Here is a 17,414-nt window from a genome sequence, read left to right on the forward strand (position 1 = left end):
CGGTGTAGCAAGAGGCCGCCTCGAGTCGTGAACTCCCCTGTTGGGTCATCTTGGAGAGCCTGGAGGTGTTGCTGGACCCAGGGATCATTGGCCTGGCTAGCCCGAATGTCCTCCACGAGTGCTGGTGAAGTGGAGGTGGCTGCAAATACTGAGGGCGGCAGGATTGGAGCAGCGGGCGCGGTCTCAGTTGAGGCAGGGGCGTATTCCGGTTTCCGGGAGAGCGCGTCTGCTTTCCGGTTCTGGGTATGGGGGATGTAGGAGATCCGGAAGTCGAAGCGAGAGAAGAATAGGGACCACCGGATCTGGCGCTGGTTGAGACGGCGGGTGGTCTGGAGGTGTTCCAAGTTCCGGTGATCGGTGAGCACTTGAACAGGGTGGCGAGCCCCTTCGAGGTAATGTCGCCAAACCTCAAACGCCGCCTTGATCGCGAGCAACTCCCTCTCCCAGATGGTATAGTTCCTCTCTGCAGCAGTGAGCTGCCGCGAGTAATAGGCGCAGGGCTGTAGTGGCTGGGACGGCTCCTCGCGCTGGGACAGCACTGCTCCCAGGGCCACGTTGGAGGCATCAGCTTCCACCGTAAAGGGAAGCTGGGGGTCGGGGTATCTCAGGAGTGGCCCGGTGGCAAAGCGAGTCTTCAGGGTGGAGAAGGCGTTATCGGCCTCTGGGGACCAGTGGAAGGGTTCTTTGGGGCGGAGTAGTTGAGTCAGGGGTGTGGTCAGGGATGCGTAGGCCGGGATGAATTGCCGATAGTAGTTGGCAAAACCGAGGAACCGCTGCAGGTCTTTGCGATTCTGAGGAGCCTGCCAGGTCAGGACCGCTTCTACTTTTTTCGGGTCCATGAGGATCCCCTGCGGTGACACGATGTGCCCAAGGAACTCGACGGAGCGCAGGTCGAAGTCGCACTTCTCCAGCTTGGCGTAGAGACCATGGGCTCGTAGGCGCTGCAGGACCTGGCGGACGTGCTCGGCGTGCTGGGCAGGATTGCGGGAGTAAATTAGGATGTCATCCAGGTATATGATCGCGAAGCGGTCGAGCAGGTCCCGGAATATGTCATTCATGAACCTCTGGAAGACAGCGGGGGCATTGGTCAGTCCGAAGGGCATTACCAGGTGCTCGTACTGCCCGTATCGGGTCCCAAACGCGGTCTTCCATTCGTCTCCGGGCCGTATGCGCACCAAATTGTACGCTCCACGGAGGTCCAGCTTGGTGTAGATTTGGGCCCCCTTTAGGCGATCCAAGAGTTCAGGGATCAGTGGTAGAGGGTACCGGTCGCGGATGGTGATCTTGTTCAGGGCCCGGTAGTCATTGCACAGCCGGAGCTCCCCACTTTTCTTCTTCACGAAGAGCACTGGAGCAGATAGGGGAGAGGTTGAGGGTCGGATGAATCCGCGTTTCAGGTTCTTGTCCAGGAAGTCTCGCAGAGCTGCCAACTCCGGCTCCGACATTGGGTACAGACGCCCCACCGGGAGTGGTGCCCCAGGTACCAAATCAATGGCACAGTCGTAGGGCCGGTGAGGGGGAAGCTGATCAGCTCCTGTCTCTTCGAAGACATCAGCAAAGTCCACATACTTCTGAGGGAGCTGAGGACCACCACTCGGGATGCCAGCTGCTAGAGTGGTGGGAGGAGTCAGATGGGGGCATGGGTCTCGGAAGCGTAGTTCCTGCTGGGCCCAGTCCACGATGGGGTTGTGCAGCTTCAGCCAGGAAAGGCCTAGAATCAGCGGGAAGCGAGGCATGCGGGCGACATCAAACCGCAGCTGTTCTTGGTGCTGCTGGACGTGGAAGGTGATGGGACAGGTCTCCTGGGTGACGGGGCCAGAACGGAGGAGGCGCCCGTCAATAGCCTCCACCAGCGACGGAATCCCTTTTGTCTGCACAGGGATCTGGTGCTGCTTCACAAAGGCGGCATCTATAAAACAGTGGGCCGCTCCCGAGTCCAGCATGGCATACACGAACAGCCAGCGTTCGTCAGGCAGACGGAGTTTGACTGGTAGCAGGAATGGCCCTGGGGTATCAGCCCGCTGTTCGGAGGACCCAGCTAGTCGCCCCAGGCTGGGGGGTCCACTTACGCCTGGGGCTGCCCTTTTGGCGGTGGTGGCAGCGAAGGTCCAGGTATCCGATGCTTAGCAGGGCAGCCAGAGGCATAGTGGCCTGCCGTGCCGCAGTAGAGGCACAGATTCTGCGTGCGGCGTCTGGTCTTTTCCTCTGGGGTCAGGCGGGGTCGAGCAGCTCCAAGCTGCATAGGCTCATCCTTGGTGCTGGTACTAGCTGGGGACAGGCGAGGAGCCAGGTAGCACGGCGCAGGGAGCTGGCGCCCTCTGGTCTTGGCTTGGCGGCGACTTTCCAGGCGGCCATCGATGCGGAGGCAGAGGGTGATAAGTTCTTGGAGCGTGGGTGGCTGCTCCACCTTGGCCAGTTCATCCAGGACCTCCTCTGCCAACCCCTCAGTAAACTGGTCCATCTGGGCAGCCTCATTCCACGCCAAGTCCTGGGTCAGGAGCTTGAATTCAGTAGCATATTGAGCCACCGAGGAGTTGCCTTGTTTCAGTGCCCTGATCTTCCGGTTGGCTGTGGCTGCTTGGACTGGGTTTGAGAAAGCAGCAGACAGGTGGGCCTCAAACCCCTGGTAATCAGTCAGTAGGGGAGAGGACGCGGCCAGTAAGGGTGTGGCCCATTTGGCCGCCTGCCCCTTTAACAGACTGATGACGAAACACACCTTGGTTTTGTCATTGAGGAAGTCCCGTGCTCTCAGTTCAAAGTACAGCCGACACTGTGCTAGGAAGGCAGGAAATTCTTCCACGGCACCCCCAAATCTGTCAGGTGGGGGAACTGGGCACTTGGCTGGAGCACTGGCCGCAGGTTGTTGCTGCAAGTGCACTACTGCCTGTGTTAGCTGCTGTACCTGGGCTTGGAGCGCAGCCAGTAGTTCTGTGGTTTCACTTGCTTCAGCATCCATCCTGTGGAGTGGGTGTTTGTCGGTGGAAGCAATCTGTCACGGCTGGGGCCGGGTCAGGCAAAGTCCAGAGGCAGTCCGTGGTCTGTAGCCAGTAAGCAGGAGGGTCCGAGGCGCCAAATCCGAATCACTGTAGAAGTATCGCAGGTCTGAGGTCCAGAAGCCGAGGTCAGGGAGTCCAGAAGTCCAAAGCCAAAGTCAGGGAGTCAGGAACCAAAGTCAAGCCGGAGTGGATGCTAGAATGTCAGGGAGATGACTAGTTGCTTCCACAAAGCTTCCTCCCAAAGCCCACAGCTATATAGCCCTCTGCTGGCTGTTGCCCGTTTGGGCTAATTGCTGGCTCAGGGAGGCAGCCAGGATCCTGTTACCACTCAAGCATCCTTGCTCTTAGAAGGGCCAGAATCCTCTCAGAACTCAGGGCTCAGGGAGCGTCTTGCTTGTGAGCGTGCCGCCCTCCTCCGATCCCTGAGGTCCTGCCGGAGGCGGTCACGCACACGAGCCACCCGAGAGGGCGAGGCAGGGGGGCTGGGATCTTCTCCAGCAGGAGGCAGGGGCACTGGTGCAGGTGGCAGGGGCACAGTTTCCTCATCAGACTCAACTTCCTCTGAAGGGTCCCCAGCACCCATGACACCACCCACCTCACAGGGTGTCTGTTGTGAGGGGAGAAGATATAGGAGATTGTAAGCCGCTCTGAGTCTCTGATTCCCCTCCCCCACCCACCTCACAGGGTGTCTGTTGTGAGGGGAGAAGATATAGGAGATTGTGAGCCGCTCTGAGTCTCTGATTCCCCTCCCCCACCCACCTCACAGGGTGTCTGTTGTGAGGGGAGAAGATATAGGAGATTGTGAGCCGCTCTGAGACTCTGATTCAGAGAGAAGGGTGGGCTATAAATCTGCAATTCTTCTTCTTCTTGACTGTTGTGAGCTGCTCTGAGCCTGCAATTGGGAGAGAGTGGGATATAAATCAAATCAAATCTAGTCCAGCATCCCATCTCACACAGTGGCCAGCCAGTTCATCTGGAGGTCCAACAACAGGGCACAGAGGCCCAGGCCTTTCCCGGATGTTGCCTCCTGGCTCTGGGATTCAGAGCAATAGTGGCCCTGACTGTGGAGGTTCCCCTCAGTCACCATGGCTAGTAGCCATGGATAGATTTATCCTCCATGACTCTATCTAATCCCATTTGAAAGCTGTTTATTCCTGTGGTCATCATTACATCTTCTGGCAGTGAATTCCACATTTTAATCACTCTCTGCATAAAGAAGTATTTCCTTTTGTGCGTCCTGAGCCTACTGCCCATCAGCTTCATTGGATGCCCTGGAGTTCAAGTATTTTGGGAGAAGGAGAAAAAAAATCCCTTTGTTTGATTCTCTCCACACCATGCAGAATTTTATAAACTTTATTTGCAAGGGATGTGTGTTTTAACAGGGGATAGCATTAAAAAAATGGCTCTCCTCCCCCCCCAAATTGCAGACTGAAATCTAGAGCCCTGGTTTGTACTCCAAACTTAGACCAGACCAGGCGTGGCCAAACTATGGCTCTTTTACACATATTGTGTGGCTCTTGAAGCCCCCACCACCCTATAGGCCTTCTCTCTTTAAACTGCTTCTCCAAGCCAAGTCACCTGGCAGTTTGGAGAATGCATTTAAAGTTAACTTTAAGGTTTCTTTCCACCTCTCCCTCCCTCCCTTCTTCCCTTCCTTATTCCCTCCCTTCCTCCCTCGGATGTTCATGTCTCATGGCTCTCAAAAATCTGACATTTATTCTATGTGGCTCTTATGTTAAGCAAGTTTGGCCAACCCTGGACCAGACCTTTGAACAAGAGCCAAAAGCTGCCAACTTGAACGAGGGCTTGATGTCTTTTTCAATCCCATGCTTCTCCTGTCTGTTTTATCTTTTTTGAAAAGAAAGTGAAGCTGGCCTTTCTTGCTTTCTTCTAGGAAGTACCAGATTGCCTTCTGTGACACAATCATCGAGAGGAACCGGAGACAGGTCTTGCCAGTTGTAAGGAGCAGCAATGGGGGCGACTCTGTAGAGACCTGCACCAATCCCCTGGACAGCTTTTTCCCTTTCGACCCTTATATTCTCAAAAGGTATCTCTTTCCAGGAAGCAGCTGGCTCTGTCTTTCCAAAAGTGTGCCAGGCTAAGTTTCAGCAGGGGTGCCAAAATGTTATTGCTCTGAAGAAGAAGATATTAGATTTATCTCCCGCCCTCCACTTTTAATCTCAAAGCGGCTCACAATCTCCTTTACCTTCCTCCCCGACAACAGACACCCTGTGACCTGGGTAAGGCTGAGAGAGCTCTCCCAGAAGCTACCCTTTCAAGGACAGCTCTGCAAGAGCTATGATTGACCCAAGGCCATTCCAGCAGCTGCAAGTGGAGAAGTGGGGAATCAAACCCAGTTCTCCAAGATTAAGAGTCTATGGACTTAACCACTAAACCAAACTGGCCCTTTCCATTTAAATCATTAAGGCAGTTAAGAAAGCCAATCCAAAACCAAAAACCAAGCAAAAATCACTCTGTGAAAGAAAGATGCCAGTTATAGCAGACCAGCCACTAAAATCATAAAACTGAGCAGACACACTAGTCATTAATAATCATTTATTATCTTTGTTTGCAGCCCAACTTTTTTTATTTACAAAATATGAATAACAGGCAGGAAAAATTTTTAATAAATAAAACACTGCTGTGGGGCTAGGATTGAAGACCTGGAAATAATGCAAGCAAAAAAGACCACAAAATAGTGCATGGCAAAAAACAGTCTAAGGCTTGACGTGTGGTTAGTACAAGAAGGATTACAAAGACAGAAGACATTGTCTTGCAGCAAAAGGGTGGGCGGGTCATTGCCTATCACAGGGGCGGCCAATGGTAGCTCTCCAGATGTTTTTTTGCCTACAACTCCCATCAGCCCCAACCAGCATGGTCAGTGGCTGGGGCTGATGGGAGCTGTAGGCAAAAAAACATCTGGAGAGCTACCATTGGCCACTCCTGGCCTATCAGGTCAATCAAGGCATCTCAGAAATTCTTTGTAAAAGAGCCTACCTTGGCTTGGTGCCTCAGCACTGGTATGGAAAAGAGCTAGGTGGCTCTCCTGTGGGGCAGAGTTCTGCAGTTTTGGGGCCAGTGCAGAAATGGCCCTGCCCATCTTTCAGATTGCAGGCTGCGTGTTGCAGGTCCTCTGAAAAAAATCTCAGTGTATATTAAAAATGTTTCTTGTTTACCTTTTTGTTAGAGTATTGTATCCTGCATCTGGTGAACTTCCATAGATAGCAGTAAAGGAAATGGTTTGTGTTACATTGATAGTGTTCTGTGGTTAGGCAAAGATAGATAGAACAACAAGTGAATCCAGGAACGTAAGAAGTAGAGGGACACCCATGATTCATGTGTCTTCCGTCTGGCCTTGGAGTGGGGGGAGGGGTTGCATAAGGCTCCATTAACAGTTCAGAATGTCCTCATTGTTTTGGGCAATGGCTTTAAAATGCATCTGGCCTGAACACTTATTTATTTATACATGCGTTGTATAGATTTTTAAAAATTGTTGCCTCAGCACCTGGATATATCATTTTTTCTTGAAACTAGTGATTGCAATTCAAGGAAACAGATGCATTTATTTCCATTTTGTTCTCTCTCCTACCATATTGCTGTGTGCTTTGCAGATCAAAGAATGTCATTAATCCTTTGTATCAGTTTTGGGATGAGCAGAATACTGAGGATCTCACAGAGGTTGCCGTCTCCATTGATGAGGTAGGAAGTCCAATCCGGATCCAGCTGGTTCCTAAAGCAGAGACCCCCTTCGTTCCTCTCTGTGCAGTCTCGAAGCATGTCTGTGTTTTGGGTTTTCCTCCCCAGTGGACAGTCTTTTAGGTAGCTGACTCAAAAAAGCACTTAATTGGAAAGCAGCTTCCGATGTTTCCTAGTAAAAAAAAGTGTGTGGGATTCAATGCAAAGACCCTAAGCAAAAGAATACTAATTTTGCTTCACAAAATCCTTGTGCAAGAGTTTGCCCAGTGCTGATTTAACACTACAAACTTCCCTAGCCTCAGAATTCTACGTTCACTTTTAATTTGACAGATCTTCCCCTGACTGCTTATCCTAAAGTCAGAACCTTAGGAACCACACTTCCTTTGGTCATCAGTATCGTAGTCAGAGTGTTTTTCGTAGCAGGAGCTCCTTTGCATATTAGGCCACACACCCCTGATGTAGCCAATCCTCCAAGAGCTTACAGGGCTCTTAGTGCAGGGCTTACTGTAAGCTCTTGAAGGACTGGCTACATCAGTGGGTGTGGCCTAATAGGCAAAGGAGTTCCTGCTACCAAAAAAGCCCTGATCGCAATGCTGCTGCAACACCATTCAAAGTGCCTCAGAGAAGGGAGTTGGCAGGTGGAGAGGGACAGAGGGACTGGTCATTCATCCTGCTTACCTGTAGCTAAGTAGGGTTCCATTTCAGAGGACAGGTCAAAGTGTGGAGAAGAATTCTCCATAGTAATAATAATATATTGGATTTATAATCTGCCCATCTCTTGGAGTCTCAGAGTGGCTTAGTCTCCTTTCCCTCTCCCTCTCCACAACAGACGCCCTATTGAGGTAGGAGGGGCTGAGAGAGCTCTGACAGAAACTGCCAATGAGAGAACAGCTCTGACAGAGTTATGACTGACCCAAGGTCACTCCAGCAGTTGCATGTGGAGGAGTGGGAAATCAAACATGGTTCTCCCAGATAAGAATCCGCGCACTTAACCACTACGCCACACTGGCTCTTTATGAAGGTTGGCACTTATAAGCGGCCAGCCTTCATATATAAACTCTAGAGAATATGAACTGTGGTGGCATCATTAGTATAGGTTCTTCATCACAACATGAGGTTTAAGGCCATAATTCCGCAAGGCACCTTTCAGATACAACCTAACATTTACATTTCCCTTTTTAAAAAAAGTTACGGACATTTTGTGTTCTTCAGGTGTCATTTTTATTAAAATATTTTTGCATTTCTTTTGCAGTGCAAAGGGGAAGAAGAAGATGACTTCTTGAAAGGTGAAACTCCTCAGAGCGACAGTTTGATTGGCATGACTCCCGGCTTCTTTGATTCAGCTCTTCGGAGTCCAGACAGCTCAGTGGGTTCACCACCATTAGCATCTCTGCAGAGGTAGCTCTGACCTCCAGCTTCAAGAGACAGAAGTGCTTTCAAGGATGAGAAGGCGTCTTATGGAGATCTTCTGGTCCATATCTTGAACTGCTGATTTCTTCAATGCCTTTTGATAGCAAAGTATTAAATAGGTGCATAGTTATTATCCTAAGAGGCATGAGTGCATTTTACTGAACTCAAGCTGGGCTTGTATGTCACATTGAAGAGTCTGTAAGGAGAAGCACCTTAATAAAGTTTTCTGTTTTTTCATCCTGTGTTTTGGAATGGCTATGCTGATACATTAATAGATCCCCAACTGTGATCAGACTTGTTCTGACTGTCTCGGTGGGCCATCGGGTGCCTCCTCACCTGCAGAGTTTTTTCAACGATGGCATTGATTAATTTCTGCTTTGAATAATAGTTGGCCACATTCAACCTCTTGTGCATATCTCAAAAAGTTTTTGAATAGTTGTTCCTAAGGCTTTTTTTTGTAGCAGGAATGCCTTTGCCTATTAGGCCAAACACCCCTGATGTAGCCAATCCTTCAAGAACTTACAGTAGGCCCTGTACAAAGAGCCCTGGAAGCCCTTGGAGGATTGGCTACATCAGGAGTGTGTGGCCTAATAGGCAAAGGAGTTCCTGCTATAAAAATAAGCCCTGATTGAGAGAGAATTGGATCCAAATACTTGGAGGAAACATCAGGGAGAGAAATGCTAAACTATGAATTTGAGTAAAGCAGCAGCGAAACTTCATTCTGTTCATAAGCATTCAGTATGTGAAAAGTTAACGCTTCCCACTTCTTTCTGGGCTGGAGATGTTCAACCTTCGGAAAAGCACAGTTCAGCTAATGGCCTGAAATTGATTTTGTTAATCTCTTCATTGAACAAAGTTGTATTGATACATGTTATAGTTTACAAATGGCAGCAAAAATATACTTTATAATGTAGTTTTGAGCAGAGTTCACCTTTCCAAACCCGTTGTAATCATTGGTCTTCAAGGGTGTAACTTTTGTTAGGATTGCAGTTAGTGTGCTTTGGGAAAGTTGCTAGACAGTTGCCAAAGAAGCATCCAGTAATTAAAGCATGGGGAATCAGATCTGATAGTACAAGGTCCCATCAGAGTCCCAATACGAAAGGCAAAGGCTGGCCACATTTCTCACTACTTTGTACCTATTTGTTCCAAGACGTTAACTGAGTTTAAAAGGACATTATTAAAAGTAGCTCTTCAGAAAATATAAATGTAAGCTCATTTTGAATATTATATTCTTTGTAACTGCTGTGTTTGGTTCCTTGTACAATTATATTTGTTAGGGTTGTTTGGGGGGTTTTTTGTAAATTTTGGGTTGAATTTTTTTTCTCCAGTATGATATCTGTAAAAAAAAGATAAAATGGAGTAAAAACTGGAAAACCCTGATGGCTGCCCCCATCTCTGCTGTGGGAGGGAGACCATGACTGAGTGGGAGAGCCTCTGCTTTGTATACAGAAGGTCCCAGGTTCAGTCCCTGGCATCTCCAGATAGAAAAATCACAGGTTGTGGGTCCCAGGAAAGACTGGAACAGCAATAGCATGGAGAGTAGATTGCCTGAGTCAGCATCAGGTGTGGAATTCTAGCAGGAGCTCCTTTGCATATTAGGCCACACACCCCTAATGTAGTCAATCCTCCAAGAGCTTACAAGGCTCTTTTTTGTAAGCTCTTAGAGGATTGGCTACATCAGGGGTGTGTGGCCTAATATGCAAAGGAGCTCCTGCCAGAATTCCACCCCTGGTCAGCATAAGGTAGCTTCCTGGATTGACCTGATAGTTTTACACAGATATAGGTGTCATTTTGTGTGGTTTCCAAAAGGTGGGGGTTTTATTGGGGGGGAGGCAATTATAGATGAGCAAACTGTTGCTGATATAGAGCATCCAAAGGGCTGAGAGGTAGCTTAGTGCCACCTAGAAAAAGCCCGTATTTAATTCTAACAGTGAGCAACAAGAATATGAGACGACTGTACAGGATTCTGTATATACATGAAAACCACTGTGAAAATGACACAGTTGAACTTGTGAATGAATGAGGAACAATTTTTGAATAAATTATTTTCAGACTTGTTACAGACTATTCAGATGTTGTGTTTGCATTATTTTAATGTAGAATGTGAATTAGGTATCCAGATTATATAATATGTAAGACAATAAACCATACCAACGGAGAAAGTCAGTCGATATTCACACTAAAAGAAGTTCGTAGAATCACAGAGCTGGAAGAGGCCACAGAGGCCATGTCGTCCAACCCCATGCTCAACGCAGGATCAGCCTAGAGCCAGTTTGGTGTAGTGGTTAAGTGCATGGACTCTTATCTGGGAGAACCAGGCTTGATTCCCCACTCCTCCACTTGCACCTGCTGGAATGGCCTTGGGTCAGCCATAGCTCTGGCAGGAGTATACCTTGAAAGGGCAGCTTTCTGTGAGAGCTCTCTCAGCCTCTCTTCTACTTTTGCCTTCTGTCAGCGAAGGTTCATTGAAGTTCCCAAAATGAGCAGACTTAGTTATTTGAAACAAAGTTGCATTTATTGTATTCTCCAAAGTTACTTCAGCATGAAAGACATTGGAACTGATGGCTAGCAGTTCGAGTCATTGGTATTTAACATTATACATCAAAGCGTTCACATCTACCCCTAATTTCCAAAACAAAGGCTGTCTTTGCATGTGATACATTTCACTCGGCTCCCCCTTATCTCCTACAGTTGGTGGTTACATTTCCTGGCGGCAATGTCCTTGCCGCCTCTAGGGGGGAGGTGAGAATTGGCCCAGGCACTTTCTACTTCAAAGACTAGTTAACAACCTTTGATATTCCTGGGAATATTCTTGGGCTATCCTCTACTTGGCCCCCCTTCTACTACTATACTAATGCGAGTTAGTAAGCATATATCTTTTATTAATCAGTATGGTTAGTAGTCAGCATTCAAAATGAGTATCAATGAACAGAGTCTGACATACTGCCCCCCCTAAGGTCTTGCTCGGGGTTTGTCTGGGTGCAGTAGGTAAAATTGCTTGAGTAATTGTGGAGCGTTTAGATCAGAGGCTTTAACCCATTCGTCGCAGCTAGGTGGGAAGTAGCGCCAGCGTACCAAATAGTACAGGACCCCCCTTTGGATTTTAGAATCAAGGATTTCCTTCACTTTGTGGTGGTTCTGGACCTTCACTAAAATGGGTTTGGGTTCCGGACCTCGAGGATGCCACCTCGAACCACCCGGATCTCGACGAAGAAGGCTGCAATGGAAAACAGGGTGCACTTTACTAAACAGTTTAGGCAATTCCAGCTCTACAGTCACTTTGTTGATCACTCTTTTTATTTTAAAAGGCCCCAGGAACTTATAGGACAGTTTCCGGGAGGTTTGTGGCAACAGCAAGTTCTTGGTAAATAGGAATACAGTCTCCCCTACTTTGAAATCCCAACTTGGTCCATGTTTTTTTATCAAATTGAGCTTTGTAATCCCTCTTTGCCACTTCCAGGTTTTCTCCAGCCTTCCCCACCATTGTTGACAATCTGTTGGCTGGGAGCTGCCCTCCCCCCCTGGTAAGGAAGGGAACGGCTTTCCCTCGTAGCCGTTTACCACTCGGAATGGAGTCATCTTAGTGGAGCTGTGGAGGCTGTTATTGTATCTGTACTCAGCAAACGGTAATAGCTCCATCCAGTTGGATTGTTGGAAATTGATATAGCCCCTTAAATATTGCTCTAGAAGCCTGTTCACATGTTCTGTCTGTCCATCCGTCTGTGGGTGGTAGGCAGAACTCAGTCCCTGCTCCATCCCAGTCAGTTTACAAAACTCCCGCCAGAAGTTGGCAACGAACTGCGGCCCACGGTCGCTAATGACCTTGTCGGGGAACGAGTGGACCCGGACCACGTGCAGGAAAAATAAATACGCTAGTTCGTTAGCCGTGGGTAGCTTTTTGCAAGGGATGAAGTGGGCTTGTTTGGAAAAGGTGTCCACCATTACCAATATCACCGTCCGCCCCTGAGAGGGCAGTAGTTCCACAATAAACTCCATCGATACTATGGACCACGGCCATTCAGCTGTAGGAAGAGGTTGTAAGTGTCCCGGCACTTTGCCCCCCCTTCTTTTAGCCATGAGGCAGGTAGGGCACGACTGTACATAATCGGAAATGTTTTTTTTCATTTGGGGCCACCAAAATTGTTCACCAAGTGGAGAGTTTTGACATAACCAAAGTGTCCCGATAATTTGTTGGTGTGGCAGTGCTGCAGAATTTCCAGCCACAGAGTTTTTGGGACATACAATTTCTCTTCATGGTACCAGAAACCCCCCTCTCCTTTCACCAGTCCATCCGGCCACTCCTCCCCCTCCTTTTCACCCTCAGTTATCAGTCTATTCCCTCCCCAGGGGTCAAGTCGCTTGGGGTTCGCCCTTGACCAGGTTTGCATTGCCCCGGCTACTGTTCCGGGGGTATCAGAGAGTCTATTATTTCCTCTTGTTGGCTCTTGTGCTGAGGGAGCCTCGAGAGGGCGTCCGCCAGAAAATTCTTGGAGCCGGGGATGTGCCGCAGCGTGAAGTCAAATGTGGCGAAGAAGCCCGCCTCCGGATCTGCTTCCCCATAAATTTGCGGCGCCCTGTGAGTGCCTCTAAGTTTTTATGGTCTGTCCAGATTTCGAACGGCACTCGTGCCCCTTCCAACCAAGATCGCTAGGTTCTTAAGGCAAAAGTGACAGCGTACACCTCCTTGTCCCACACTGACCAGTTATGTTGTTCATGGGAGAACTTTTGGGAGATGTATGCACACGGGCATAGCTGGCCCGTGTCGTCTTTCTGCAATAATATTGCTTCGACAGCCACATCGGAGGCGTCGCATTGAACCATGAAAGGCTTAAGTTCATTTGGGTGCGCTAACACCAGCTCGCTTGTGAACAACCGTTTGAGAGTATCAAAACACCGTTTGACACTCTCGGGTCCATTTTAGTTTGGCGCCCGGTTTTTTGGCTTCCGGCCCCATTCCCTTCGTCTTTAAGAGGTCCGTGAGGGGCAAGGCCACCTTGGCGAACCCCCGTATGAATGACCTGTAGAAATTTGCGAACCCGAGGAAGGATTGTAGCTGTCTACGTGTCCTCGGGTTCCCAGTCCAGCACCGCCTGGATTTTCGCGGGGTCCATGGCTAGTCCTTTCCCCAACACTCTAAACCCCAGATAGTCCAGTTCCTCTTTGTGGAACTCGCATTTGGATAATTTGGCATACAATTTATTCTGATATAGGGTGGTTAGGACTTCTCGCACTAGTTTCACGTGTGAGGGGCGGTCCTTAGAATAAATAATGATGTCATCCAGGTACACCACCACCCCCTTGTACAGGTACTCACTCAGCACCTCGTTGATAAAGTTCATGAACACCCCTGGGGCTCCCTATAGTCCGAAGGGCATTACTAGGTACTCAAATTGACCCATTGGGGTATTGAAGGCCGTTTTCCACTCATCCCCCTCTTTGATTCTTACTCGGAAGTAAGCATCTCGCAGGTCCAATTTGGTGAAGATGGACCCTTCCAATACCATGCTTAGTAGGTCTTTGATCAGGGGGATCAGGTAGGCGTTGGACATGGAAATCCCGTTTATCCCACAAAAGTCTGTGCAAAGCCTAAGACTCCCATCCTTCTTCTTCTGGAAAAGTACCGGGGCGGCGTGCGGTGCCGTGGCGGGGCGGATGAACCCTCGGCTGAGGTTTTTGTCTATGAACTTCCTCAGCTCGGCTTTTTCCGCCCACCCCATGGAATAGAGCTTTGCTTTGGGGAGAGATTGCCCGGGGATTAATTTGATGGCGCAGTCAGTGTCCCTGTGAGGGGGTAACTCATCGGCCTCAGTCTCACTGAACGCCCCCCGTAGGTCTCAGTACTCGCGGGGGATGGTTTGGATCTCCTCGACTGATACACATAGTCTCTCATTCTTTGGTGGGGGTTTGGGGCCCCACTGCTCTCGCCAGAAGTGGGAGGTGCATCGGCCATCGGTGAAGTCTATGGTTTGGTCCCCCCACTGAATGTCCGGCTGGTGTTTGGCCAGCCACCCCACCCCTAGTACTAGGTCGAAAGAAGAGGATGGGGTGATCACAAAAATCTCCAGGTCTCCAGATCGTCTATCCCCACGGGGATCGCTTGAGTCTCCTCTACACAGGGCTCGCCCTTCATCACTGTCCCGTCCATTTGCTCAAATTGAATCGAACGTGGGAGGGGCTCCCGGGCCAGCTCTAACATGTCCACTAACCTAGGAGTGATAATCTCTCTAGTGCACCCCGAGTCTATGAGTGCTCTGGCGTGTACGAATCTTTTTAGTCTTACATTTAACAGAGTCAATGGAACAAACAAAAGCGATCCAGATATCCTCACCCACAGTGGTGCTGATACATCCACGACCTGCCGCCCGGCACCCATCAGTGCAGGTTGCTCCCGTTTCCCGCCAGCTCAGTCTCCCAGGGGTCCTCACCCAGATCTTCCAGCATTATAGAATCCTCGTCAAGCACCATCGATAGGGCGGTGCTGACATGGCTCGACTCCTTCGGTTTGACAAGTTTCTTGGCCCCCACCGGTCCTGATTTGGGGGTCGAAGGGGGGGCCCGGGGATGCTCTGGGCAGTTGGCAGCCAGGTGATTTGGATCTCCGCATCGATAGCACTTGCGGGTCGGGGGAAGAAGTTTTACTGCCCCCCCTCCTGATGGTGTCTTCTTCGCCTCAGGTTTCAGGCTCGGCTTGGTTTCTTGGCCGGCCCTACCACCCTGCTGCTGCTGGCGTTGGACGGCAACCATTTTCATGTTGGTCTCGACTTCCCCTGCTAGTTGTATCCACCCGACCAGGATGGTGGGTCTCGCCTGCCCCAGGGCCCGATCCAGTAGGCTGGCGTTCAGCCCCCTTCGGTACGCTGTTATTTTTGTCATTTCACTCCATCCGCGAATCTTGGCACAGTGGGTCCGGAACTCTGCAGTGTACTCCCGTATCGACATTGTCCCTTGCTGCAGGTTCTGGAGGGTGGTGATGGCCCTCGTTTCTTGCAGTGGATCTTCGTACTGGGAGAGCAGGGCTTTGAGGAAGCCCCCCACTGTATCCAGCTCGGGGGCCCTGGTTTCGTACAGGCTTACGTACCATCTTTGGGTGGCCCCCTTCATTTTCGACCCCAAGTAGTCAACGCGGCTGAACTCATCCGGGAAGGTGTCCCCCCAGTAGTGCATATAGCTGTTCGCCTGGATTATGAAGTACTCCACTCCCTCGGGATCCCCGTCGAATGTGGCGTCCAGTTCCTGGGCTTTCCCCCATCTTCCCGGCCCTGCTGGGACCGCTGAGCCTGCCGGTGCGGCCGAGGCAGCTGGTGCTGCTGGAGCGCGGGTGGGGCCTGTCAAGTCTGTCTGTAACTCTGGCTCAGTCAAAGAGCACTCTGGGTAGAACCAAAGTATATTCAAATGCTGCTGGCTCATACCTTTCCTACCCCTCCCTTCCTGTAGTGAGTGGCCTTGCTTTGAAATGGAAAGATGTGAAAGTCTTTATCTGTGCCTTCTCAGGCCTGGCTCTCAGAAGGGAGTCAGGAGCCCACTACGATCAAGGCCATGCAAGCCTGAGAACAAATTGGTAACATCAATGTGTGAATGTTCCCTGCATAATCCTCCCCCCTTAGGAATCCCTTTGAAGTGTCCCTTATATGCAATGTATCTACAGTTTATTCTTTAGTCTTTTCAATGCTGGCCTAGCCTCAAGTATCAGTATCAATAAAGTAGCTTCTTTGTATCAACAACGACTCATTATTGAATCTGCCGACTTGACAGGGCCGGGGTGGCAGTTGTGGCAGGGGCAACCTCCCGGTCCCCCCTCGTTAGCGCGCGGTCGATCTGCTTTTGGACCTCTCGCACCATCAGCATCATGTTCACTTTCATTTCGCTTCTCAGGTCTTGGGCTAGGGTAGATACCTTGTCCCGCAGTGCTTCTACGAGATCAAGGTCTTTTGGGGAGGGTCCTTCCTCCTCGTCCTCGTCCTCCGACTCCAACCCCTGCCGCTTGTCATCGGGTTTGGGGGACCCCTTCTCCTCGCCTTCGCTCGGTGGCGATTCGTTTTCGCTCCCCGGGTTCCCCTTCTTCCCCGGCCTGTTGAGGATGGCTTCGTGGCGGAGTGCAGCCTCGTCCATTAGGGTGGTCGAGGTGCGGGGGTACCACACTCTCGGGGTGATGAACAGCTCCTGTATGTCCGTCGTTCCCCCTAGCCTGGCCAGTCTCCGCTGCTCAGTAACGTGCCACGCTGGGGACACCGGGACGTTGATTGGGTCTGAAGGCTCTCGGTCGCTGGGTGCCTTTTCAGCCATCCACTACAAAGTTACTAGCGCTGATAAACCTTCATAAAGGATCAGTTCCAAATTGTCAGCGAAGGTTCATTGAAGTTCCCAAAATGAGCAGACTTAGTTATTTGAAACAATGTTGCATTTATTGTATTCTCCAAAGTTACTTCAGCATGAAAGACATTGGAACTGATGGCTAGCAGTTCGAGTCATTGGTATTTAACATTATACATCAAAGCATTCACATCTACCCCTAATTCCCAAAACAAAGGCTGTCTTTGCATGTGATACATTTCACACGGCTCCCCCTTATCTCCTACAGTTGGTGGTTACATTTCCTGGCGGCAATGTCCTTGCTGCCTCTAGGGGGGAGGTGAGAATCGGCCCAGGCACTTTCTACTTCAAAGACCAGTTAACAACCTTTGATATTCCTGGGAAGCTACTCTTGGGCTATCCTCTACTTGGCCCCCCTTCTACTACTATACTAATGCGAGTTAGTAAGCATATATCTTTTATTAATCAGTATGGTTAGTAGTCAGCATTCAAAATGAGTATCAATGAACAGAGTCTGACACCTTCTGTCTTTCCCAGCATCAGGATCTTCTCCAGTGAGTGCTCCCTTCTCATTTGGTGGCCAAAGGATTTGAGCTTCAGCTTCAGCATTTGACCTTTCAGGGAACAGTCAGGATTGATTTCCCTTAGGACTGACTGATTTGATCTTCTTGCAGTCCAAGGGACTCTCAAGATTCTTCTCCAGCACCACAGCTCAAAAGCATCTATTCTTCTACGCTCAGCCTTCCTTATGGCCCAGCTCTCACAGCCATACATTACTACTGGGAATACCATTGATTTGACTATATGGACTTCTGTTGGCAGGGTGATGTCTCTACTTTTTGTTATACTGCCCAGGTTTGCCATAGTTGTCCTCCCAAGGAGCAAACGTCTTTTAATTTCATGGCTACAGTCGCCATCTGCAGTGATCTTGGATCCCAGAAATGAGAAGTCTGTCACAACTTCCACGTCTTCCCCTTCTATTTGCCATGGTGTGATGGGACC

The 17,414-nt window shown here is 49.8% G+C and overlaps 1 protein-coding gene across 1 annotated transcript in view; it reads left to right on the top strand.

The window, feature by feature from the left end:
* Window positions 1-8,340, top strand: part of RRN3 (RRN3 homolog, RNA polymerase I transcription factor) — a 45,747-nt gene extending 37,407 nt beyond the window's left edge. The window contains exons 15-17 of the mRNA XM_060260872.1: window positions 4,891-5,043; window positions 6,608-6,695; window positions 7,945-8,340. Of these exons, the coding sequence (XP_060116855.1) occupies window positions 4,891-5,043; window positions 6,608-6,695; window positions 7,945-8,094 (391 nt within the window). The 3' untranslated portion in view covers window positions 8,095-8,340. The remainder of the gene's footprint in view (window positions 1-4,890; window positions 5,044-6,607; window positions 6,696-7,944) is intronic.
* The last annotated feature ends 9,074 nt before the right edge of the window (window positions 8,341-17,414 follow it).

Source organism: Heteronotia binoei, chromosome 20 (assembly GCF_032191835.1).
Source record: "Heteronotia binoei isolate CCM8104 ecotype False Entrance Well chromosome 20, APGP_CSIRO_Hbin_v1, whole genome shotgun sequence".
NCBI classification, from domain to species: Eukaryota; Metazoa; Chordata; class Lepidosauria; order Squamata; family Gekkonidae; genus Heteronotia; species Heteronotia binoei.